General features: G+C 35.3%; 5 protein-coding genes across 34 annotated transcripts in view; 1 reads left to right on the top strand and 4 right to left on the bottom strand.

Moving 5' to 3' along the window:
• Positions 1-7922, bottom strand: part of LOC132200298 (patronin) — a 31699-nt gene extending 23777 nt beyond the window's left edge. For 19 of the 21 annotated variants that reach the window (XM_059625661.1, XM_059625656.1, XM_059625670.1 and 16 more), the window contains exon 1: positions 7374-7922. In XM_059625661.1, the coding sequence (XP_059481644.1) occupies positions 7374-7562 (189 nt within the window). In that variant the 5' untranslated portion in view covers positions 7563-7922. The remainder of the gene's footprint in view (positions 1-7373) is intronic. The other 2 variants (XM_059625657.1, XM_059625658.1) reach the window with 2 other exon arrangements.
• Positions 7923-8174: 252 nt separating this feature from the next.
• On the top strand, positions 8175-11066 carry LOC132200760 (uncharacterized). Its single transcript, XM_059626454.1, has 5 exons — positions 8175-8378; positions 8471-8542; positions 8602-8848; positions 8905-10200; positions 10264-11066. Exons 1-5 carry the CDS (start codon positions 8290-8292, stop codon positions 10834-10836), a joined length of 2277 nt encoding a protein of 758 aa, XP_059482437.1. The 5' UTR covers positions 8175-8289; the 3' UTR covers positions 10837-11066.
• LOC132200761 (protein 60A) lies at positions 10875-13930 on the bottom strand. 2 transcript variants are annotated; one of them, XM_059626456.1, is made up of 8 exons: positions 13864-13930; positions 13748-13810; positions 13312-13647; positions 13071-13257; positions 12865-13013; positions 11708-11986; positions 11570-11649; positions 10875-11516 (listed from the first exon to the last, which is right to left on the bottom strand). In XM_059626456.1, exons 2-8 carry the CDS (start codon positions 13803-13805, stop codon positions 11253-11255), a joined length of 1353 nt encoding a protein of 450 aa, XP_059482439.1. In that variant the 5' UTR covers positions 13806-13810; positions 13864-13930; the 3' UTR covers positions 10875-11252. The 2 variants fall into 2 exon arrangements, with proteins under 2 accessions (XP_059482439.1, XP_059482438.1); XM_059626455.1 differs by having other exon boundaries at positions 13748-13922.
• Positions 13931-14319: 389 nt separating this feature from the next.
• Positions 14320-19407, bottom strand: LOC132199916 (CD63 antigen-like). Its single transcript, XM_059625018.1, has 6 exons — positions 19218-19407; positions 17292-17480; positions 16342-16518; positions 15224-15382; positions 15068-15154; positions 14320-14784 (listed from the first exon to the last, which is right to left on the bottom strand). The coding sequence occupies exons 1-6, from the start codon at positions 19278-19280 to the stop codon at positions 14719-14721; spliced, it is 741 nt and encodes a 246-aa protein (XP_059481001.1). The 5' UTR covers positions 19281-19407; the 3' UTR covers positions 14320-14718.
• Positions 19408-20760: 1353 nt separating this feature from the next.
• Positions 20761-24140, bottom strand: part of LOC132200848 (hemicentin-2) — a 182593-nt gene continuing 179213 nt past the window's right edge. For 7 of the 9 annotated variants that reach the window (XM_059626598.1, XM_059626592.1, XM_059626594.1 and 4 more), the window contains one exon: positions 20761-23540. In XM_059626598.1, the coding sequence (XP_059482581.1) occupies positions 23349-23540 (192 nt within the window). In that variant the 3' untranslated portion in view covers positions 20761-23348. The remainder of the gene's footprint in view (positions 23541-24140) is intronic. The other 2 variants (XM_059626599.1, XR_009442208.1) reach the window with 2 other exon arrangements.

Here is a 24140-nt window from a genome sequence, read left to right as displayed (position 1 = left end):
AGAAAAACGCACCCGAAAAAGAGAAACTCTTTTATTTCGAGCGCCGAAAAAGGAAATTGCTTGTGTGTACCTGCGAACAGGCCGTTTTCGTTGTTATCAGTTGTCAAACGCGCCGATATCGCGCGTCGGGACACACCTGCGGGAGCTCCGAATCGGGGTCAATGTCGGGGGTGGCCGGCGAGGTCACGCGGTGACATCAGACACATTCGAGAGAGAACCAGAGGGTCCTGCAGCCAGCAAGGAGCCGCAGGGGCAGCTTCTCGTTTACGGCGGTGGATGTAGCGAGGACCACGCCCCCCGCGGCCCATTGTCTGCAATCAGCGGTGCGAGACGCGGCACTTTTCGGCCCGAGCCGCCGCGCTGCACAATTATATTCGTTCCGAGAGCGTTTGCCACGCAAGATGCAATTTATCGTCATGACCAGTTGCGATAGGAATTTAAAAAAAAAATAAGAATAATACTGCGGCGGATGGAGTCTTTTTTATCTCGGAAGTTTCAGCAAAATTGCTTTCTTTTCAAATAAATCATTTTCAACAATTGAATGTAAACAATTGTATGTAACAATTGGGACAATTAATAATTTAAATTAGATTATTACATTATTTTATGATGAAAATAAATTCTTTTTAATTATTATAATATGCATTGATTATAAATCAATTTCTCGTTTTAAATAAATAGCGCTTTGTTATCATTTCACAAATGTAGTGAAATATCGAATTTAAAAGTACTGCGAATGATTTGGTCATGGCTGAAGGTTAAGAAAAGAAGCCCCACATTTTAACTCTGACAAATTGGTAAGAAGTGAAGCTCTGACAATATTTACGATCCTCATTTATTCACAGGTTTTAGCCGCAAGATAAAAATTCTGACGTTTCCATTTCATTGTTTTTGCTCGTCACATTTTATCTTTCAGTACAGGTTCCGGAGACGCTTCGTGGATTAATTAGACTGGAGTCGTGCCAAGCAATCCTTCCTATCTTTCTTTGCACTCGTCAGTTGGGATTATTCGCGAAAGCGCCCACGAGATGTCTAGCCAATTATATTAAAAATTCCATTCATCCAACCCTTTTGTAATAGCAATTTTTTCGCGGACAAAATGGAATTCTGCGGAAAGCGAACAATGTGAATTATGTGAACCGCCCGACAAAGGGTTGAGCGTGATGTTAAAAGCAGAGCCTGAGCGCAGTGATTACACAGCTGCTAAATTTGTAAACTAGTTGAGCATTAAAATGACGACGGCGAGAGAGGGTTTAGAAATAACGGTAGTGACGCAAATGCGGCGAAAAACGAGCCTTGCAATCAAAAGGGTTGTACCGCAGTATGATTATTGAGAGATTGTTCTTGCACTTAAACCAAAATTTGATCAGAATATTGTTGATTTGGAAAAAAAATATATTCTAAAATTTATTGACAAATCATTTTGAAGAGATCCGCGTTAAAATTGATCTTAAAATTTATTAAATTTTGATCCAAATTTGCAAAAGAATTTCTTTTTTATTTTCAAAGATGATATGTTTATTAAAATTTCCAAAGTATTTTACATCAAATAAAATGTCTTGGACTTATTTTCTCAAATTGAAATGTTTTTTTTTTATTAAGATATTTATTTATTGATGCAAAATGTAATAAAATTAGTTGAGATTCGAGATTCTATTTCATCTCTTGACAAATTTATTTTATTGCTGGAGATGCAGATGACAAGTTTGTCATCATTCTTTACGAGTTTCTTCTTCTTCTCTCCCATGTCAAATAAAGCCGCGGCCATTCATATAAAAAAGACAAAGTTTTCCATTGAGAAGGAAAGCAAACTTCTCACTCCGCATCTCATTTTCGAGCCTCGCAAGTCTTATTTTAAACTCGTCATGCACCCTCTTGGTACTTTTGCTTTTTCACTTTTTATTGCGCGTGGCCGGGCCCGAAATACCGCCCCGCGTCGGCCGCTTCCTGCTCTTAAAAGCGGACGAAAATAATGCGCTTCCGAGCCGATTTCGTCGATGAGCGCCCGGGGAAGCCAATTAGGCGCGATATTGGTCTTTTTCTCCGGCAGCAGCAGACACAACAATCAATAGCTCACGCGACCAAAACTGCAAAAGTTTGTCAGCCGCGAGCAGCTGTTTTCCAGCCGGCGTTGGGAATTTGCGCAAAATCTCGGCGTTTAACGGCGCAGCATCTCGCAAACTACCAGTCGGGGAAATTACGCGGTGGAAAACTTTTAAGCAAAAGAGCTTCAAGCTTTAAGTTTGTCTGCGCGACTGCAGCCAAAATACTGTAGGGCGGGAAGCTTTTGATAATCCAATTTGGAGGAGATCAGCACCAATATGGCGAGCTAAATTTTAGTTCCTTATTTGCAAGAGAATTCTTTGATTGAAACTGGAAACGTTTCTTTTATAAATTCATTAAGAATTTGATAAATTAATATAAAATCAATCAAACGTTTCATTATTTTGATTGATATAAAATCAAACAGTTACATTTTTTGTTTTCAATTGAATGATAAAAGTTTAGGTAATTCAAAGTAATTGTAATTAATTTTCCACAATATTTATTTATTAAAAAAAATCACCTTTATGGGATGTTTTAAATTTAAAATTAATTATTGCGAGTTGTTAATTTTATAATAAGAGCAGCATAAAATTAAGTCGTCTTTCTTGAACGGTCAAATTTATGATTTGTCTTTAAGATAGTTATGAGAAAGCCCAAAGCATCTGAGGAACGAGATAATTAAAAACTTCCATCGTTGCTCGGCCGGCCTCTGTAAAAATCATGACAGTGCAAATCGCCGTCAATTTCAACAAAAATTCTCTCCCGTTGCTCCGAAAATGATGCAGCCGGTCCTTGCTTGCATGAATGGAATTATCCCGGCGGCGACCTTTGGAGAAACTTTGATAATGACCCCCACACTTATCGCCTTTCACAGAAAGTCGTCAGATTTCGTGACCAACGCCACTGTATTACATTATCAATGGCATCTCTCCCTGTTTTTTTTTCCACCGGGCCAGGAAAGACGCTTTCAATTTTCCCAGCGGACCGGATTATTGTCGTAATTTCAGTGCACGTGAGAGAGAAAAGATGAGCCTCGTAAACGAAACACGCGCTCTTGCTCGCGTCCACACCGGCGGCACGTTTTTATTTCGCTCTCGTCGCTCGATGGCCCCATTTTCATCTCTGCGCACAGATGCATTGCAGACTTTTCTAAAGCGTCGCCGGGGCAACTAATTAACCGACAAACTTTAAACTTGTCGGCTGCATAATTAAAACTTGTCCCTCCTTCGATTTGGCTCATTGGCAGTGGAGATCGATTTTGGTAATACCAGCACAGAGAACTACAAAAGAGCTGCAGTGAAATTTAAAAAAAATATGTAAATCTGATAAATGGGTTACAATTTTCATTACGTAATTTAATAGAAACTTTTACTAAAATTTAAAATGGAAGCGAAAATCTTAATCAAGAGAGAATTTTTCAATGAATTTTTTAATAAAGTTTTAATAACGTGTTTTTCTGTGTTATCTCTAAAAAGAGCTTTGCATTCTTTTCATACGCTTATCAGATATTGACACTTTCCTGCGGGAACCCCACATTCAACAGAAAATATTTACTTTTCGCTTGTCCGAAAATAATTATTGAGAAATTATTTATCAAAATATGATTCATTTGCCAGAAATAAATTTATCAGAAAACACAACAAGTAAGCATGTGAAGAATTAAATGAAACGATTGGCAAACAAAATAAAGTTTAATTTGTCCTTAAAAATTTGTAGTTGAATTCATTGTGATTAATTAATATTTCTAATTATTGAATAAGGCAGATATATAATATTGCTAAAAATTTGATTGTAAAACTTGATAATTTTAGTTTACTAAACCTTTATAATAAAAGAATAATAATAAATTCTGACCTTTCAATTTCTTACTTTTGATTTTCCAACAAATGAAAAACACGATCTCTGAGCATTGAATTTCTGATGAAAAATTTTCTGATCTTTGCAAAAGATTTTTTCTAATACATGCATTAAATTTGTTTATTATCGTTGTTTATTCACTCAGTTGTTCAAAAAAAAAAATTATTAGAAAAGGAACGAATTGTGGGACAAAACGGCACTACCAATAGCAAAAATTTTGCTAAAACTACCAAGATCAAAAAGAGCCTCGGTTGACTTTGTTATTGTTCTTATCACTTTTGTTTCTTCGTAATTAAGTCTCGCTTTCGTTCATCCTATTAATTTTTTTCATTGTCCGAAATAACTCAAATAACTTGTGAAGAGGCGCAAAATTCACAAATAAAATTCTTCGAATTGGTGCCACTCTATAGCAAATCGTTGTCGTCGTTGGCACGGCAATTTTCGAATTCTCGAGAGGAAGGAAATGCTCCAGCCGTGAATTATCATCCCACTCATCCAACGCACGCCACTCTCGGGTCGAGAAATCAAACGATTGTTTTCTTATGTGTACAAAATCAGGCCGACTTTTCTATAACGCAAACGACGAGACAAACCGAATAATCAACGGTCTCCGTTTTACTAATGAAGAGTTTCGAGACAATGAGAGAGTGCAGATGAGAAATTGTGCAGCTGGAGGAGAGATTAAGAGAGAAAGAAAGGCTCATGCGTGCGTTCACCTCGGTAAATTTATTCCGGCAAAGAACTTGAGAGCCCCGAATAAATCTCAATGTCAGTTTTCTTTCGAGACGGTATCGATTTTCTTCGATTTGAATAATTCACAGGTGTCCAAAAAGGGCACAAAGACGTCAGCCCAGAGCATTGAATATTTCAATTATTTGGTTTTAAATTAACATAATTTTTTTTTATCATAAATTACACAAAAAACTTTTTATCACTGAAAATTCATTAAACGAAAATTGATAATTTAAATTTATTTGGACTGAAAAAAACTTCAACATTTTCCCGCTAAATTTTTTATTTTTTCGGATCTAATTGTTATATTTTTTTATCTTAATTTGGGTGATATGAACGTGATTTTCTAAACTTTATTATAAATTTTTATCTTGCCAATTTCGAGAAAAAAATTATTTTAGAAAATTCCGATAAGTAACAATTTTGATTGAGAAAAATTACCATTAAAATTGATCACTAGGCCGTTTTTTTTTTGCCAAAGCCTCTCCTTAAGTCAATTACAATTATTTTTCCAGTGTATTTTTCTTTTTTTGTTTAAATACAATTTTGTATCCTACACAAATCAAGAAAAAGGTTCATTATGTTATTCTGTAAGGGGCGGTGTAAAATTGTACCTTTGCGGTAGATAATGTAGAACAAGATGCATTCACACCGCCGTGTTTCCCTCTTTTTTTATCAAAAGCATCCTCTCATAAATTCCGTCCTCACCGTGTTCGCTTCAACCACAACCACATCAAAACGCATTATTTACAAATCTTGCTTTTCCTCCGTCAGATTTGTAATTATCTTGTGATTTCCAAATTTTTTGCCTTATCAAATTAGCCACATTTTTTTGGTGATTCACAGCTGGAGGAGGAAAGTGAGTCGATCGAGAGAAATTGCGCGCCAAAAATGGAGATGTAATAAAAAACACACTTCTCATCTCGATTTCAAGGGTCGACTGGTCGCAAGAAAGGGGAATTCGGAGAAAGAAGAAGAAGAATAATTTAAATGCAGGAAGGGAACTTGACGAGGCCAAGCACTGGACATTTTAATTCAATTTGCGACTTTTAATTTAATTCAACTTGTTGGATCGTCCAGGGACATCAGCATTGCGGAAGACTGCAAATTTTTTTCTCCAGAACTTTGCTCATTTTTCCAGAGTAAAATTATAATTTCTTATTTTCAGAGACGGATTAAGGTGTTTTATTTTTGCAGTACAATTTCATAATTGAGGGGTCATTCATGGTGATATGAATTTAAAGTTGGTTTTTCCTAGATGCGTTTTGTGAGTTGCTTATTGTTTAAGAAAAGACGATATTCAACAAAAAATATTTGCAACAATAATTGTTGAAATTAAAAAAAAATATCTGGTGAAAAAATTTAGTTGGGAAAATATTGGGAAAATTAAAAATTTGATTATTTGACGATTTTTTTTTATAAAATTAATTTATGCACTATTTTCTGTCAAAATAGTTGCAAAGCTCATGAATCATGTAGAGCAGAATATTGTGTTTTACTATGAACAACCCATCGAGGAAAAGCCGATTTTAATTCAAATCATTAAGTTTTACTTTTGTTAAAGAGTTTAAATCAGTTAAAACTAATTAAATTCAACGTCTCTCATGCCAACTGAACGTTTCAAGTGCAATTTATTTTAATACGTTGCTCGTCAGGCCGAACTGGAGGACGGCTCTGTTCTTTCCTAAAAACGGCCGGGCTTTAATGCTTGAGTTGGCCGAGCCGTGTGCGTCATGCCTAGTGGGTGCCTTGATATAACACGATGGCTGTGTATAAATCGACGATTATTTGGAAGTCATTTTTGCACCTGCCGTTTTCGATGAGATCCGACTAAGCAGTGCACCAATCGCATCTTCTGCAATTATACCAGCGCGTGGCACCCACGAACGGTCGCAAAAAGCAATCCAGGTGCCAATTAAATTGACAACCAAGAGACAAACAACGAAGTTGCTGATAAATTTTGATGGCAACATGGAAAAAATATAATTTTATTTATAGTTTTCCTATTTAATTTTTATCAACATTTGAAAAACAAAAGAATATTGCTTTCAATTTTAGTTTTCTATATCTTACGCAGGGGGAAGAGAATATTTGATTTCAAATTATTTTATAATTTGAGCATGTCAATACATTAATCTTTCAAAGTATCTAAAAGTAATAATATTTTTTGGATTAATTTTCATTTTAAGTTTAAATTTTAGCATTAAACCTTTTGCTGAAGCCAAAGTTCAAAGTTTATAGATTTTTCCTCAATTTAACCTCTCATAAAAACCTCTGACCTATCAAAATCATGTACATAAATTATAAATTATTTGTAAAAAAAATTAAGTTATAAATTATGTATAAAATACATTAAATCATTTTGACCATTCAAGTATATTATTTTGAATTTCAATTACATTATTTTGAAATTAATTTAAAAAAAAAAATAGGCTAGCTTCAGCCTTTAATATTTAGAATTTGTTACGCTGAAATTCAGCTGATTCGAACAACAACCAAAAGTGGGTCTGCAATCCTGTGATTTTCCCCCCAACTTTTGCTTTGCAATTTTGCCTTCAGGACGGTTTCAGTTTTAAACAGGGTACGAGCCCAACCCTGACTAGGTCATCCAGGGGGTCACCAACACAGTGACCCCTCCCAAAGAGGAGTATGACTATGGGAGCTATCAATGCCAATGGCGGACGAGGTGGAGGATTTCGCAAACTGTTATTGGCAAATTTTATATTTTAGCTGCCTACCTGTCGGGGGTCGTACGACTCCTCTTGCTGGCCGTTGCTGGACAGCAGGTTCGCGGCCGACAATCTGCGTTGCAGTGGCCGTTCCATGGCTGTGGACAGCTCTTCTTGTTCCTCTGCGGATGGTCCGAGCTCTGGTTGTTGCGATTCGGGTTGTCGAGTGGCGAACAGATTCGTGATCGTGCTCCACATTCAACACTGCACACCAGAAAAACAGATTTGCCCTGGGTTAGCTACACGCAGCCCTGGCGACGCACGGCATTATTTTTGCAGTTGCCAAACGTAAAAGAATAAAAAAAGAAGAGACTGCTGAGAGAACCAACCTCGGAATTTCGATGATTTCACTGTGTCGGCGATTCACAAGCACTGAGCGTTCTTTAGCCGCAAAACGAGTCTCTTTCCATCTTGCGCGTCGCTTACACTAGCTATTTACATTTTACACGTGCGAAATTCTAGCCTTTTTCGCCGTTAATTGTCGTAAAAAGCTAAGAATTTGCACTGACATGCACGACTTCCATTGTGAATGTGAATTAACTGAAGAGAATTGGGTGCTGCCGCGCAGGCGCCTCGCTGCCGCAGGTACCAGCATGACGTCATTCTGACTTTTCGCTGATTTTCATCTTTGACTACATTTTCGCTTTTTTTCAACGTATTTTACTATCGATGAATCAAAAAAATTAATTAGTGAATAATTATAGCTTTAAAAAGGCACAAAAATGGGTTGTTAGCGTAATTAATTGTAATTCTGCCGGGGTTCGAACGGAGCGAAAAAGCGGGAGCGCCCTTCATTGGTCGCTTCCAGCCAATCAGCGCTTAGATTGACGTGAATATTCAATCATGTTGTTTTTTCCGTATTTTCTGTTTACAAAATCAAAATAAGCCTTGAAATTTAAACAAATTCTCGAGTGCCACCGATAAAATGGGCAGAAGAAGGAATTTTAGAATGACTTTTCCGAAAAAATCAAAAAAGGCCGCAGATGAAGTTCCGCCAGGCCCAGATCTTGACCAGTAAATAAACATTTTTAACAATGCATTTGTACATGTTCAAGCCAAAAACAATAAAATTTAAAAAGAAACTTACCAAAAATTGACTTTTATAGGGAACAGAATCCTAAAGAGGACGTTGTTGTTAATCCTGCAAGGCCTGCAAGCGCAGATTTTATTCCATATGAGTGAGCTTAAATATTGAAACCAAAACATAAAAAATAAAATAATACCTGCAACTTTTCAGACACAAAGAAACGACTGATGAAAGCGATGGAATGAAGAAGTTCATCTTCTGCGGCATCTCAGAGAGGCCCGAGACTCCCAACAATGAACCCTGGTGCATCGTTTGCGGCTCTGTGTTGAGAAACTGGGACCAGAAATGCCCAGACATGTTCCAGTCACGAATGCAATTCGATGGAGGGCAACTTTACTTCAAAACCTTGGAGCAAGCTATTAGGCACAGCCTCAGTCCAGATGACACACCTACAAAAGTAGCAAAGTGCAATGATAAAAATGGAAGATTTCTTTTAACTATTTTCCTTTGCAGGCAATTTGTTGCAAGTGCTGCTTGCAGATGGAGGAAACGGTTCGTTTGGAACTGAGGTTGAACGACATTAAGACAGAACTGAACAAGTCGTTCACGAAAACTGTGCAGCATCTCATGATTGGCACAATAGGGAAAGTGTGGAAACAGAGCCATAAGAAGTCCAGGATCCGGTCTTCAGAACTGGTCGAAGATGATTCTTCCACAACTGAGAGTGATTCCGATGACTCTCCCAATGGAAAATGTAAAATCAGAGTTTCTGAAACAATGTCCCTGGCGGATCAAGCAAAATCCAGCGACGAATCCTCCACTCCGGCCAAAATCAGAATCATGGACCCAGCGTCCATCAACAAGTCTTTCCCATCTCCTCCTCCTCGTCCAGAACCAAAACAGAAATCACCGAAGCAGGATCCCTTTCCTTTCAAGATGCGAACTGAACACAGAAAGGTGTCTGTGAAAGCTATGGAAAAAATCTTATTGGGAACAGCAAATACTCCTGAGAAGAAAACACCGCAGCCTACTGATCCAATTCAAACAACGTCAGTTCAGCCAAATGCAACCGAGGAGGTCCGCTTATCTTCAATAAGTGGAAATGAAATGGATCCCTTGTCGCTGTCCAATCTCTTGTCAGAAATCAAAGACTATGACCCATCGAAATCCAATGCTGAAAGCATCGAGGTCCAGCCGGACATGAGCTTCCTCAATGGAACTGTTACTGCTGGGCCGATCAACACTGCACCACGTCTGATCTTTCAGACACCCTTTGCAAATATTGCTCCCAAGCCGGCGCTGCCTGGAATCCAACCCTATTTTCCATTAGCAACAAAGGCCAAGCTTGTCAAGATCGTGCAGGGACCACTTACAAACTCCTTGCAGAATCCCCTCCCAGTCACTGCTGGACCTGCACCGAGAATTCTCGGAGGCAACAGAATGAGATTGATTATCACCAAAAACGGTGCAAAAATGGTGCAAACACTTCCTAGAAACGCTGTCTTCTCCAATGGTGGCAAGGGGAGCCCCACTAGCAGCACGATCGACCTCCAAAACGGCGATTCCCACAAGCAAAAGAGGAAGTCGACCCATGTTGTGAGACTTGAAAACTCAAACGCTGCAACGAGGAGGACGTCAGTTGGAGTGTCACTCTTGAAGACAACTTCAGACAAGAAACAAGAAGGGCCTGAGGCCGTTGAACCTCCTGTGAAAGTTGCTGACTCTCATTCCATTTTGAAGAAGAAACCAGGACGTCCAAGGCTCCACAAACGTCCAAGATCGCAAAAGGTCGATCTCAACTCTATTTTGGTAAATCAATCTTTGACGAAACGAGAATTTTAAATTAATAAGTTGTTTTATTAATATTTTCAGAGCTCGGTCACAGCTAGTGAAAGTGAATCGCCTGTCACAGATAGTGGTAGAATAAAAAGGGGCGCTTTTCAGAAAGCTTCGAAGAGGCTAGAAATTATAGCAAACTATCACCAATCTCAAAAATCATTTTCCAATCCAAAAAAGTGGATGTCGAAAATGTCTAAAAATGCAGAGTCTGGACAGAGCTCTGAAGAAGATTCAGTGGAAGAAGTGGTGGTTAAGAAGAAGCTGAGACTCATGGAAGCCAGAGTAGTTCTGACAAACGTCATGAACAAGAGCTCCGAAGAAGAAAAGGATGTTTCCATGTCGAGTCGGGATAACAGCTTTTCAAAATCCCAAGAAAGTGAAAAGGCTGGGAAGAGTGATGTCGAGTCTGTGTGCAACCAAATTGAGAAGGTGATTTTGGAATCACCGAAAACTAAGAAAAAGAAGGGTAAGAAAATTAAAAAGGTGGCTTCGGAGGAGACTCTTACAAGTGACATTTTTGTATGTGACATTTGCAAGCTGGACTTTGTCAAGTTAGATGAGTTGAGAAACCACATTGAGCAGGATCACTTTGCTCCCAGTTATTAAGGACTTTATTTCTGCTGTACCATTCAAACTTCTCGTAATTCTTTTTGTTGTAGATTTTTATTTCTAAAATATGGCACAATTCATAGCAAGAAATGGCTTTTGCTGATATGTGTGGAATTTATATGAAAATCAATAAAGGAATTACAAATTATTGTCAATTAAACAGATTGGACCCATCCACCACATTAATAGCACCTGTAACTTAAAACCTACTTTTTCACCTACTGGCTCGTTACAAAATCTAATAAGTAGACGTCTCCTAAAGTACAAAGAAGTAGGAATATATGTAAATCAAGCATAAATAAAGTTGCAGATCTAAATATAATATCAAAATGATTAAGGCACTGCTCGAATATTGCACTTAAAATGCCTTGAGGAATGCAGGCAAGATTCAGGATACAAGTCAAAAGTCTACATTACTGGCAGCCGCACGCTTTCACCACCATATTTTTGTATGGCTTCAAAATTACGTTGGCTGACGTGTCCATGTAGTACAGGACGGAGATTCCGGCCAGTTTAGTCGGTGCACAGCATGGAGTGGGCACGAGGGTTGGTTTCAACAGGTGCACCAGCGTTTGGACAATGGCATGGTTTGTGGCATTCATGTGGGATGTGAGCGGGAAGAAGCAATCGCCGGAACAATAATAAGCTGCATATCCATCAGGAGCGATGATCCAGTCCTAGATAATTGTTGAAATTTTATAAAAACAAAAAATTGAGTGGAAAATTCTACCTGCCATCCTAAATCGGCAAAACTGACAAACATTGTCCTCAACTGGCAACTTTTCTCCGATCTAAGCGTGGGAGACAAATCTGAAATTAATTTACAATATTATTTTTAATTCAATTATAGGTTTATTCTTATAAACACCTGAAACGAGGTGTTTGAAGGATCCAGCCGAGCTTTGCTCAGGGCTTTTCTTCTTCTTCTTGGTGTCGCGTTTTGCTCTCCTCGGACCAGTCGATTCCTCGATTTCATTTTCAGTTTCGTCAGCAACTTTCAAAGGCAGGTCGTCTCTAATCTGCAGGGTGACTGCAGATTCTGTCAGGTCAAATTCAGACTTGAAAAAAGCTACCATAAAAGGTTGCTTCTCGGAATTTTTGAGCTGGGCCGTGACGACGCCTGCTTCCTCTGCCTTGACAGTTTTACCTGGAATAATTTCAAACTCTAAAATTACTAATAATGATAAAAAAATGGCATTTTTTTATTAAATAAACTGATGTTATCAAAAGAAAAGTGATGAATTTCATATAGGGACGCATGAAAACTGCAGATCGAAAAATTACATTGGTTGATAATTTTTTTTTTCTATGATAACCACTTGCCTATAGGTCACCCTCATGAGGTCAAAAAATTCCCAAAATTTTTTTCGAATTTTTAAAAATTATTTTCGAAAAACTCAAAAATTGTTCCTCTGCAAATTGAAATATTTACCATTTTAATTGGATCAGGAAATTAAAACAAAAAAATTGATTTTGATGCCAATGACAGCATAATCTAGATAAGCGAAGCAAAGTTTTCATTTATTTAAGTTTGAATTGAATAAAAACAAAAAATAACGCACTTTTGGATTTCACCATACCGATTCTAAATTAGATGGGCTACATTTTTTCTTATCCAACAAAAAAATCGTAGGTGACGTTCTTTTCGAAAATTTGACTGAAAGTCAAACTTTAGCTGAAAGTAACCTTGAACATGTTCCTACACGTTTGGTCACTATTGAAAAGTTGTCGGGCGTCGCAAAATTAGTCTAGAAAAGTTATTTTGAAGTTCATGTCACCAACAGAAAAATTAAAAACCCAATTTTTGAGTTTTTCGAAAATAATTTTTATAAATTCGAAAAAAATTTTGGGAATATTTTTAACCAAGGCAATAAAAAATTATTGACCCATGTCATTTTTCGATCTGCAGTTTTCATGCGTCCCTATATGAAATTCATCAAGTATGAATTCAAAATTTTAGCAAAGTTGTCTCAAATTTCTTAATGTTGTAAATAAAAACCAACAATAATATTAAAGCAAAACTACCTGTCCTGAGTCGTGTGACAGTCATAATCAGACCTAGATTTGACTTTTCGTTGTGCACCCAATCGTAGAGTGCCTGAGTGACGTTGAATAAAATCCAGCCCTCACTGGAGCTGTCAAATGGCACTTCAGAAATTTTCTTTAATGCTTCCCTGCAAATTAATTGGCATTAGAAAAAAAAATACAATAATTAAAAATAAAAAGAGTACCCATCCTCTTGCCGGACAAGCTGACTCAAGGTGATCGTGAACTTCTCCAATTTGTTGTTTTTCAGAGGAATCTTCCTTTTGTTCACTCTCAGCTCGGAGGCTACAATCGACTCTCCGGACGGCACTTGCGAGACGTTGAACCACAATCTCTGATCACGCTGGTGACGAAGAGCAACTGTCGGGGGAACTGTTGAAGGAAAATCTTTAGATTTGAGAAAGCAAAATAAATTTTTGATTAAACCTTGACTTGTGAAGCTCATGATGACATCGCTCTCGTGCATGGCATGAATGTCGGTGTCCGTCATTTCGAATTCAGTCTTTTTGTGGTTCAGGTGTTGCTCCTCGTCCAGCAGCATCCGGTACACGTCCATCAGGAACTTGGGCGCCGCCGCCTTTTTGTCGATGGTGTGCGGGTGGTGCAAGGAATGGTTGGAAACGACCTCAGCACCGTGGGGTGCCTTCGGAAGGCCCAAAATGTTGAGGATCTTGTGCTGCATCTTGGCCCTTTCCTCGGCACTGAGCAGCCTTTCGCGCACATGCTGGTGGCCGTTGTCGAAGTAAAAACCAGAGGTTTGCGCTGGAAAATTAAATCAAATAATTCCCTTTCATCGCTCCACACCCTCAAGGACGGTGCCAGACCACACAAGTCGAAAATAAACCCTCCGAGAGGGTCTTACCTGAGGCCAAAGGTGAAATCAGGACGCCCAAGAGCACCACAAACTCGACGGCCAGCATTTCTACTCAAAAATCGTCTTAATTTCACTAAATTTTTTTAAATGTCAATCAAATACATATATAAATATCAAAACGATAAAAACTAAAGTGTCAAAACAAACATGCCCGTGGGCGATTTGTAAATAAAAATTCCATTCGCAGGTGACACCTGTGGCTCGTCTGGAGAACTACCAAAGGTGGAATTCAAAGGTTATTGGCGCTAAGAAGGTGAGGCACCACACCACTGTGATTAATTAAATGTAATTAAATATTCTAAATATTAATAATTTTAAATTATATAAAAGCAATTAAGCTATTTTACAATTCAAAAAAGCCCTGATTTGAATTGAATAAAAGTAATTATGATGATTAAGAAGAAAATTTTCAAAGTTCTCAACATTTTGATGATTATTTTACAAAATCCTATTGATAGAATATAATTTTTTTTTTTTTTTTAATATTTTCGTTTTCCACCAGAAGATGCATTTCTAAAATTAGTAGAAGAAGGAAAGTTTTAAATAACAAAATCGTCAACTTCCATTTATAAATTTATTCACTCTCATGAATTTCTATTGGAAATATATCAAATTATACAATAATGGCAAAATAGTGTTCAAAATTTTGGTGCCCACATTTAGTACCAACGTTTTCTTGGCAATCCAATCAAATACAGGAGAACAGTGAACTTAGAACGTAAAATGTACTTTAAAGTTTACTCACAGTGATGGAAAAGTGGTAAAATAAATATAAATCTGAATTATTTTATTTTTCATCACAAATAGACAAAAGCATTTCAAATACCAAAAATATAATTATTTACTTGGAAAAAAGTATAGTAGAAAGAGATGCTGGCTGAGATATATAGAGGACAAGCTGAAATCGGCTGTTGATTTTCAATTGTAAATTCGTTTCTTTCATGTGTCATCAGTTCTTCTTAGACAGTTTCGTAGCCTTGTTTGATGTTCTTGGCCAAGGCGCAGGACAAAACCACTCCGAAAAGCTGCAGATAAGAATATTGTTTTAATTAAAGGTCACAAATTTAATGCACTTCTTGTTGTAGAGAATGTGATTTTGTTATTGTTTGCTAGAAAATAACTTCTATTCAACCTCTCTGAATCAAAAACTTATAATATTTTCAAGTTTACTTACAAAATTGCACAATAGTGACTTTCTTTTTATCAAATTTGTTATATAAAAAAATACAAACATCGTCAAATGGAGAATATGTTTGATTGAAGTTGATATTTTAAATTAATTAATTTTTTTTTTAAATTTAGAATTACCTGGACCACTGCAATGCCAATTCCAGTTCCTCCGATGGTAATTGCGTTATCGGACACAAATTGCTCCAAATTGACCAGGCAACCTTTCTGTAAATTTATAGAAAATTGTGTGTTAAGATACAATCCAGATCAAATGCAATAAAAATATCAAAATACCGTGTATATGCCAGTAGCATTGCTGGAAGGACCTTCAAAATTGCATTTGGTCAATTCACTTGGGTAGAATTGGCAGCATGAATCGGGATAGAGTTTTGTTCCGTTGAACACTCCATGCTTTGCCCAATCGTCAGGACCATCAACACCGCAGCATTGGAACTGTAAAATTTAAATGACATAAAATTTTTTTTTCAAAAAGGTTGATGTTAGATTATGTGTATTTCAATTTATTGAATTTACTGTTTTTTATTTTTTTTTTTTATTCTTCTCTTACACTAATGAAATAAATAGAAAATAATTAAATAGTGATATTTTTTATTTAAAAAAAAAACTAATTTAATAAATTAAAAAACAATAAAATATATTTTAAAGTAAAGATTTTACTATGAAGGGTTAATTCACGGTAATTTGTATTTAAAGTTAATGACCTTTCCTAAATGGGTTTAAAAAAAATAAATTAATTAATTTGATACAAATTTTCAATTCAATTGTCATTTTTTTTTTTTTTTGAAATTATTTTGTGTAAAAATGTAACTTTCAATAATATTTCACAAGAAAATTGTTAATTTAAAAGCAAAATATTTTTAAAAGATTGTATTTTGTACTGATTCTTGTAAAAATTATTTCACAGTTCATAAATTATGAGCAGGAATATTGTTTATTATTAAGCAATAAACAACTCACAAAATCTAGCTGATCACCAAGAAATTATGAATACCAAATACCAAATATAATATTAATTAAAATATAAAGACACATTAATGAATCTAAAATGAATCATATTGAACAGATAAATTAATAATTCTCAGATAATTGTTAGTGTGCATGTGTTTTTTCTGTTCAAATTAGTGTAGAGTAGTGTTTTGTTTATGTTGTAAAGTGTATAGCAGTTTCAGGGGTTGATTTTTTAAGAGGTTTTTTCCGTGGATTTACTGAAACTGTGCGAGAAACACTTGGCTTTAAAGAATGGAATATACAAACCAAAACTTTTAATTGAAAAATTAATTTTTAAAAATGTCTCAAAAAGTAATATTTTTGAGTCACAAAAAACCTCTTAAAAAATTAATAATTATATAAATAATCAAAAATAAATGAATTTCAAATTAAAAAAATCTTACGCTGGACTGAAGAGTGTCCCAGTCATGCTTGTTCCATGGTCCAGTTGCAACATTGTATTCGGGCAGCATGCGGACCATACTTTCGCGGAGCACCTTCTCAGCATTGCTGCTCAACATGTATCCTGCAATTCCACCGGCCAACTCCAGGATGAAGATTGCGATCATCAAAGTGGCAAACTGGAATTTCATTCAGAAAAATAAAAAATTCTTCTCAATAAGAGCTTAAAATGAATTTTCGAACTGTCGCGAAACGAGGAAATTATTTGTGAAAAAGCAGGCGAGAGGAACGGGTTTGATTTTTCCTAACCCTCTCACGTCACGTGCGTAAAATATGGTGCGCTTTTTTATTAAACTCGTCAGACATGCAGAGGAAAAAATTACGCTGTGCAGTCTGCTGAACGGATTGTTATTCAACAAGGGCAAAACTGTTGAGGTGATTCACATTAGAGTCGCCAAGCTTGCTTGGCTTCGCGTCGTCGCTGCTCTTCCTGAATTCACGTGTTTCTCTTCTGATCTTTCTGGTCCTTTTTTTATAATTTTTTAAATTTCTTTTAAAAACCGGCCAGTTCAAGAAGAAAAAAAATAATAAAACTAATATCCTGAGTTCATGAATTAAATTCAAGTTATTCAAACAATTATTATAAAAAAAATATTGAACGAATGAAAATTTTCACGTAATATCGGGTTTCATAAATAAATTTAATGAAAAATTTTTAGTTCCACTTTCAAAGAAGTACAGGTGCAAAATTTTGAAGCTTTGAAACACCCTAAATGTAACGACGTCATTGATGCTTCTATAAATAGTATAATTGCGCACAAGGAAATGTTTATAGCGCTCGGCGCGTTAGGATGTTTGACAAACTGCACAAGACTGGTGTTTTTAGTTATTATCTCTGGTCTGGTATCTTGTTGATCATTTGGAAAATATAATAGAAGCGCAACAAACTTACAGTGAGGACCATGCAGTAGTTTTCCCTGATGGAGCCGCAGCAGCCGAAGAAGGCGACGATGAAAATGATGACGCCGATCGCGATCAGCAGTCCGGGTGTGGAAAAGTAGTTTCCATCCAAAAGAGCTTCGTATGTTCCATACTGGCCCAAAATTACGGCACCAATCGTCAAAATCACTATTCCCGTGATCTGGAAAAATTAAAATATATTTTAAAATTGCATTTGTCCCAAAAGAGTAAAACGGTCAAAACAAAAAGTCATAACAATTATTGAAAATATTTAATTACACAAACTGAACCAATTCAACCAATATTATTGTATTATGTGCAGGTTATATTAAGTCATAAAATATCTATTTATTTATATTTATAATTTATATTGTTTAAAATGTTTTAATTTTAATATTTTTTAGTTTTTAAATTTTTAAATTTTTCCCATAATTATATTATTGATAACTATTTACGGTATAAAAAAATTTAAATTAAAAAACAAATAAATTTATTGTATTATAAAGAAGTTATTAAAGAGCAAATAAAATTAAATCAATTAATTAGAAGAAGAAAGCTTCAGTTTTTTACCTTCATAATTTATTATTATTAATTTGTTTATAAAGGCGGTTTCCACAGTGAAAAAGAAGCAGTTTTCTTTTTTAAAAAACGTCTTAAATACCAGTTAAATACAAATATATTTCTCAATAAGGAAAAATCTTGTTTAAAATCTGCCATAATTAATTGTGCATCAAGTCTACAAATGAATTAAATGAATTATTTAAAGAGCATAAATGATTTTTCCTCTTTCGCAGTCACCCTGTCCATGAACCATAAAGATTCGTTATCTTTATCTCAGCTTATGAGACGTGTGTGACTTTGAATCACTCGCAAATAAACTAACGCTATCAGTGGTTTTACTAAAAAAGTTCTTAACGAACGAACACTTCTTAATTCTTCGTCATACAGAACGTCAGTAAAAGATTCGCAGGAAACAACATTGCGCAATTCGACTCCTACTCAATAAAAAAGTTTGATATTTCTTATCTTTAATTTGTCAAAAGAAGTTCCGGGAAAAATATATTTCATAGACGCTCCGCTATATAGCGGCAGATTAATTTGATTTTTTTTTCAAATTGAAGAGTCTTGGGCGTTTAATTGAGAAATATGTTGGCCACTGGCTAATCAGTTGTGACTGTTTTGCAATTAAAACCCTCAAAGTAGGAAGTAAATTCATTTTGAAAATTTTTTTTTTTTGAATTAAATATAATCCTCAGGTTTTTTTTTTATTTGGAAATGCTTATCTGTTCTGGAAACCACACTCAAATCTTTATTATACTCGACTGTCTTGCAAGATAATAAAATTTTTGTGGCAAGAAAAAATTGTCCTCAATTCAAGGAAATGCTTTGCGTCATTCTTTTCGACCGCCTATATTATAGAAATAGACGAAAAAATGACAAGTACACGTTCGATTTGTGCCACGACTTGGCTTGCACGCAGGTGATACTGCGGCGGCCTGTTTATTATGTTTATTAAGGCAAACACGGCGCCTATCATCGTTCAAATAGCGACGGACGCGAGCGGCTGAATAAATTTGTTCGGGCTCTGCCTCAAAACGAGGTCCTTAAAAAAAGACAACAAATTAGTAAGAAAAAAATCCACGAAAACTCTCACTGTAAATAATAGCGACGAGTTGCCTAATTCATGACGCTGCTTTCCTTTCATTGACTTTTATATACACATTAAATTGCCTGTCACTTTCCATCATCCGAATAATGCATCTAATTGCGCTCGATATAAAAATCAACTACCGTTAACCGAACGCGCTCCGAATATAATTCACTTCATGGAACGAATTAGTGAAATTTTTTACATTCCACGTTGTAAAAAGTGAAGGTGATCCATATGTAAAAATTAATATAATTCAAATGTACGCACCACAAAGACGAGGTTGAAGATGAAGATTAGGTATTTGATGAGAGCTGCGCCGCCGGTCAACATGTTGTCTGCTGCAATATGTGACCAGATGCTGGTCAAAAGTCGCGAATGAACCCTGCTTTCTTAACGGTGCCTGTCGAGAGTGGCCCTGCCGTAGGTTTCGCCTCGTGACTGACGACGCTCGGTGCCGCAGAAGCGCTTTCTCGATGCTGCACCACGTGACTCACCAACCGCAAGCTCGTGATTGTGACGTCAGCGGTGAACCAACCAGTTAATCTGGTGGCCGCAGCTGTGCACCTGCTACCTCTAGTGAGCAGGTGCCGAACAAAACGTGCTGATGAATGGTGAACGAATTTTAAACTACGTAGTAATATATTTAAAAAAAAAAATACCATATCAGATTCTGAAGTAATAAATTTTATTTCTCGACAAAATAATAATAAGGCTGAGAGAAGAACAAAAAATATTAATTGTTGAAATAAAATCCGGCTTCCTCGGTGGAGATGAGCAACTTTATTGTTTCTGCATGGAACAGAAAATCCCTGCTCAATTATGCTTTCAACAAATATGACCACCTCGAGTGCCAAAAGGTTCCACAACAACAACTTCAAGAACCTATACAGAAAAAAATATTAATTCTTATAATAGTCTGATTATTAATAATTTATAGTCTGAGTATTAATATAGTCTGATTTTTGGTCCAAAAATAGTCTTCTAATTTCAGGTTGGACTATTTTTCATTTTATAGAAGCGTTTGAATTTAAAAATTCGACTTTTGATGCATATCGTTGTTTTCTAACAATTAAAAAACGACTCAAAATAACTCATGAAAGAAAAGCAAAATTTAAACTCTAAATTTATAACATCAAAACGTAGTAAAAAAATCACACAGACAAAGCGTGTCCTAAATATCCCGCGGTTAAAACTCGCAAAAGTCACAAGAGAAAGTTTGAAATTTTTTTGTCTTTTCAAATAAATTAATGCAAAAATGAATAATGCTTTTCTGTTTGATATAATTACAAGAAAAATTGCAAAAATTGATTTTATTCATAGAAGACTTTGTTTTGAGATATAATTAATAATGTATAATTTGTACTCTTTGAATATTGTACAAAAATTATTGCTAGTTTTGAATGATGCTTAAAGTGTGTCAAATTAATTTATGTGATGGGACAAAATTTGAATTGAATTTGAATACTTTCTTGCAGTATTTTGATTGTATTCTCACTGTATTAAAATATCAAATTTATTTTTTATATAATAAAATAATATAATGGCTGGAGTTGGAATAAAGCATTTTAATGAATTATTTAAACAAATTAATTTTATTCAAAATTAAATTTTATTTATTATAATTATATTTAATTACAATTTAACTCCATTTAATAATTTTTAATAATATTCTAACTAAAATATTTAGTATTTATAAAGCTACAATAGTAATTATCTTTTATGTATTTATTTTTTAAGTTTAATATTTTAATTATTAAATTTTTATGCTATGCTTTGGTGCTTGTCTTGAATAAAGAAATCGTCATTTTAATTTTTGCATCGTTTTTATTTACAAGTGTGTCATTCAGGACTAATACATAGACAAATATTGTACAAACATCAATTTCACATGTTACGTTTTTCTTTTAATTTTTTTTTTATACACTCATGCCATGCTCATTTGGAAGTTCATTTATCAATTCGTCATAATTTAACATTTACTACGGTAATAAGATTAAGGTCATTTTTCTTTTTTAATTCGTTCATCCCTCGTCTCGCCTAGAGATTAATATACACTGGATTTTTTCAGCGCAATTAAGAAACCATAGATTTAAAATTACATGATTCCATAAATTCAGCAGCTGCGTCGTTTTTCGCTCTGCTGCTTTTAATACACAATCGGTGCACACGCAAACAGTCCACAAGCGGCGCATACCAGGAATAAATATTATTCATTTGCGAAGTCAAAAGCCTTAAAATTTACACAAATAAAAATTTTCCTAAAGCAAGACTTCTTTCAATTTCTTTTATTAAAACAGCCTTTTCACTCAATCTCGTGTGTCACTTTTTAAAATAACTCTCTTATGCTGCTATCGCTAGATTTACTCGCAAAAACCTACATTTCTCAGAGTCACTGCTTTTGTCCCTCGTTCGGTTTTAACTTTTTACACACCTGTACAAACTCCAAAAGGTGAAATTATCATTTAAATACCACTTTTCGTTCATATGTACACTTTTCATTTATAACTTAATCCAAATAAAAAACGCCTTTTTTTTGAAAATGTGACAAAGTTTTCGCTTAGAGATCAGAAATAACCGTTTTTCGCTACAAAAATTTTAAAAACACATACACATTGCCAGCCAATTTGATATCATTATAAGATGAAAAACGGAAATTTTCCACATCTATATTGATTGAAACTTCTCAACACATAACCACGAATCCAATTGGTAAAAGTGAAACAGCGGTAAAATCGATCTTCACATAAAATCATCTTCGTCAGCGGTTAAAATTTCAACGCACATTGTGTTATATTTAATTGATAAACTATGTTGACATTCATTGTTTTCATGAACAGTTTTCAGTGCAAATAGCGTCTAGATCAGTGAAAGTGTGTTCGTACATTTATATTATATCAGAGAGCTATAGTGACAGGATTCGGCGTAGTTAGGCCAACTATTGGAACGTTTTTTTTTTTATAAAGGGAAATCAACCGTGAATTTGTTTGAACAGCTTATTATGAAGAGCAAATTTCGGAATAAAAGGAATTTAATTTTAATTCCTTTCACTCGGAAATCGGCGCAAAACAACATCTAAGTTTCAACAGTTAATAAGCAATATACCATCTCATTTATATCATTAAAATGCGCTTCGTAAGAACATTGAAACCCGGTGGAAAAATGAAGAGTGTTAAAACTTTTGGCAGTGAGATAGAGAAGAGTTAAGAGAGCTAATTATCTCATTACAAATTGTTACAGATTAGAGGATATGGTTTCTGTGTTGGCTGTTTGCGATCAGAATTAAGAGGCCGGCAGCTGGAAAAAATGCTGGTGCGAAACGAAAAATTCAAATTAATTTTATTTTTGGAAATGAAGAGATGGCAATTTTTTTTTATTTAAAAACAAAATGGCTCTACCGGTTTCGGTCCCGATCTGCGACCCTATTTCATAAGCAAGAACAGTACAAAAAAAATCAGCAAAATTAATTTTTTTCCATTTAAATGTTTGGTTTTTTTTCAATTTTGTTGCTTCCAAGTTCAAGTTCAAGTTTATTTAATTTTGATATAAGCTAATTTATACATTTACAGTATAAGCTTTTGCAAAAGAGGTCAATAAAGAGTATTGCTAATTATTTAGAGCGAAAAATTCGCCCATGTCATAAAACTGGTTTTCCAACACATATTTTTTCACCTTCATTACAAGCTCATCATCATTTTTACAACTTTTAATATTTTTCGGTAATGCATCAATGTAGATATTTTTGTACCTTTCTTGCTCATGAAATAGGGTCGCAGACCGTGACCGAAATTGGTAGAGCCTTTTTGCCCAATTTTTTGCCCAATCTCTTTGTTTTCAAAATCTTCTCCTTGAGTATCAACTTCTTCTTCAAACAGATACATTTTTCTATTTTTACGTCCACTTATCCAGCGCACTTTTTGGTTAAACTTATAATCAATATGAGCATTCAAATAAATCAGTGATCATAAATAAACCACCGAAAAAAAATTATAAAAAAAAAACGGTGCGACGGGTAACCAGTTGCCTTTGTAATAATTAAGGTGGTAATTAAATATCATTTATATTATATTATTCATGCAGTACATATTATTACAATAAATAAATAACAAACGGAAAAATGCACATTTATAAAAATACAAAAGAATTCGTTATAAGCGCTGGCAATGAAAAAACTACCAGGAAATTCTTCTCTGTCTTGTCTCAGCGTTGGAAGGTTGGTCCAGCTCTTCAACAGCATCATTTCTCGTCCGCTAACTAGTCAAGTTAGTCGCGCGTATCAAAGTGATCATTTTCATTTTTTTGTTCACAACGCATTATTATTATTTTTTTTTAAATTTTTAAATATTAATAATTATCAGCTGGGTCAAGTGTCTGTGCCACACGTTTTTTCGGGGAGAAAGATCAGATGTCGGCGTACTCGAGGGGTCGGTAGATGGAGTGGACGACGCCTCTGTTGACGGCCACCTTGGTGGAGCCGTTGTTGCTGATCCGAGGCACTTGCAAGGTGGCGAACACCGTGTCCGTCGACGCCGAACCTCCGAAGCTCCTCGAGTGGAACGCCTGGGCCGGGAAATTAGCGCCACGCATCAGTGCCTGCAAATTCAGAATATCCAGAATATTTTTATTAAAAAAATCCAAATTTTTGGAAGGTGGAAAAATTCATGCTTTTAAACAATAATTCAACGGTTTTTGAATCTACCATACTCGAGTGTTATTTGTGCATTTTTTTTTCGGAAACTAAGGAAAGTGCGAGAGTGTGTTAGTAATTTGTGTGCAGCGTCATGCCGTGTGGTGTCATTTTTAATCAGGTTGAGGAAAACAGAGTTCATTCGTGTAACAGTCAAATGGGAGAATTAGCCATGCAGTAATTATTGCCACTCTGGATCAATGAAATGTGTTTTTGATTATGGCTATTAATCGTAAACTACAATTACAACTCGGTGAAGTGGTTAATTTACTCAAATCATTAAATTTATTGTGATCTATTTTTCTCAACCTCGGTTAATTCTTCTGATTAAATAATTATTTCCAGTTTACCTTGCAGTGATGCTAGTTTACACACAACTGAACCAAAACTTTTTCAGAAAAGTAGTCACACCCAAAAAGCTCCACAGAGAGAATTTGGATTACACGATCGGCATCAACTTTTTACTTCCAAAGAGATAGAGAGAGAGAGAAACACGTGGAATCAAA

Source organism: Neocloeon triangulifer, unplaced genomic scaffold, assembly GCF_031216515.1.
Source record: "Neocloeon triangulifer isolate White Clay Creek 2 clone unplaced genomic scaffold, ASM3121651v1 ptg000014l, whole genome shotgun sequence".
Lineage (NCBI taxonomy): Eukaryota > Metazoa > Arthropoda > Insecta > Ephemeroptera > Baetidae > Neocloeon > Neocloeon triangulifer.
This window is presented reverse-complemented; position numbering and strand designations above follow the sequence as displayed.

What these genes read in the sequence shown, in the direction of transcription:
- LOC132200761 (XM_059626456.1), bottom strand. Translation starts at nt 13,805, where the DNA reads ATGCTGGCCGTCGAGTTTGTGGTGCTCTTGGGCGTCCTGATTTCACCT. An exon ending in GATTTCACCTTTGGCCTCAG is followed by an intron (nt 13,648 to 13,747) that starts GTAAGACCCTCT and finishes TTAATTTTCCAG; the next exon opens with CGCAAACCTCTGGTTTTTAC. An exon ending in CTTGTCCGGCAAGAGGATGG is followed by an intron (nt 13,014 to 13,070) that starts GTACTCTTTTTA and finishes ATTAATTTGCAG; the next exon opens with GGAAGCATTAAAGAAAATTT.
- LOC132200760 (XM_059626454.1), top strand. Translation starts at nt 8,290, where the DNA reads ATGGGCAGAAGAAGGAATTTTAGAATGACTTTTCCGAAAAAATCAAAA. An exon ending in GCAGATTTTATTCCATATGA is followed by an intron (nt 8,543 to 8,601) that starts GTGAGCTTAAAT and finishes GCAACTTTTCAG; the next exon opens with ACACAAAGAAACGACTGATG. An exon ending in CAGATGACACACCTACAAAA is followed by an intron (nt 8,849 to 8,904) that starts GTAGCAAAGTGC and finishes TTTCCTTTGCAG; the next exon opens with GCAATTTGTTGCAAGTGCTG.
- LOC132199916 (XM_059625018.1), bottom strand. Translation starts at nt 19,280, where the DNA reads ATGTTGACCGGCGGCGCAGCTCTCATCAAATACCTAATCTTCATCTTC. An exon ending in ACTACTGCATGGTCCTCACT is followed by an intron (nt 16,519 to 17,291) that starts GTAAGTTTGTTG and finishes ATGAAATTCCAG; the next exon opens with TTTGCCACTTTGATGATCGC. An exon ending in ATGCTACTGGCATATACACG is followed by an intron (nt 15,155 to 15,223) that starts GTATTTTGATAT and finishes ATAAATTTACAG; the next exon opens with AAAGGTTGCCTGGTCAATTT.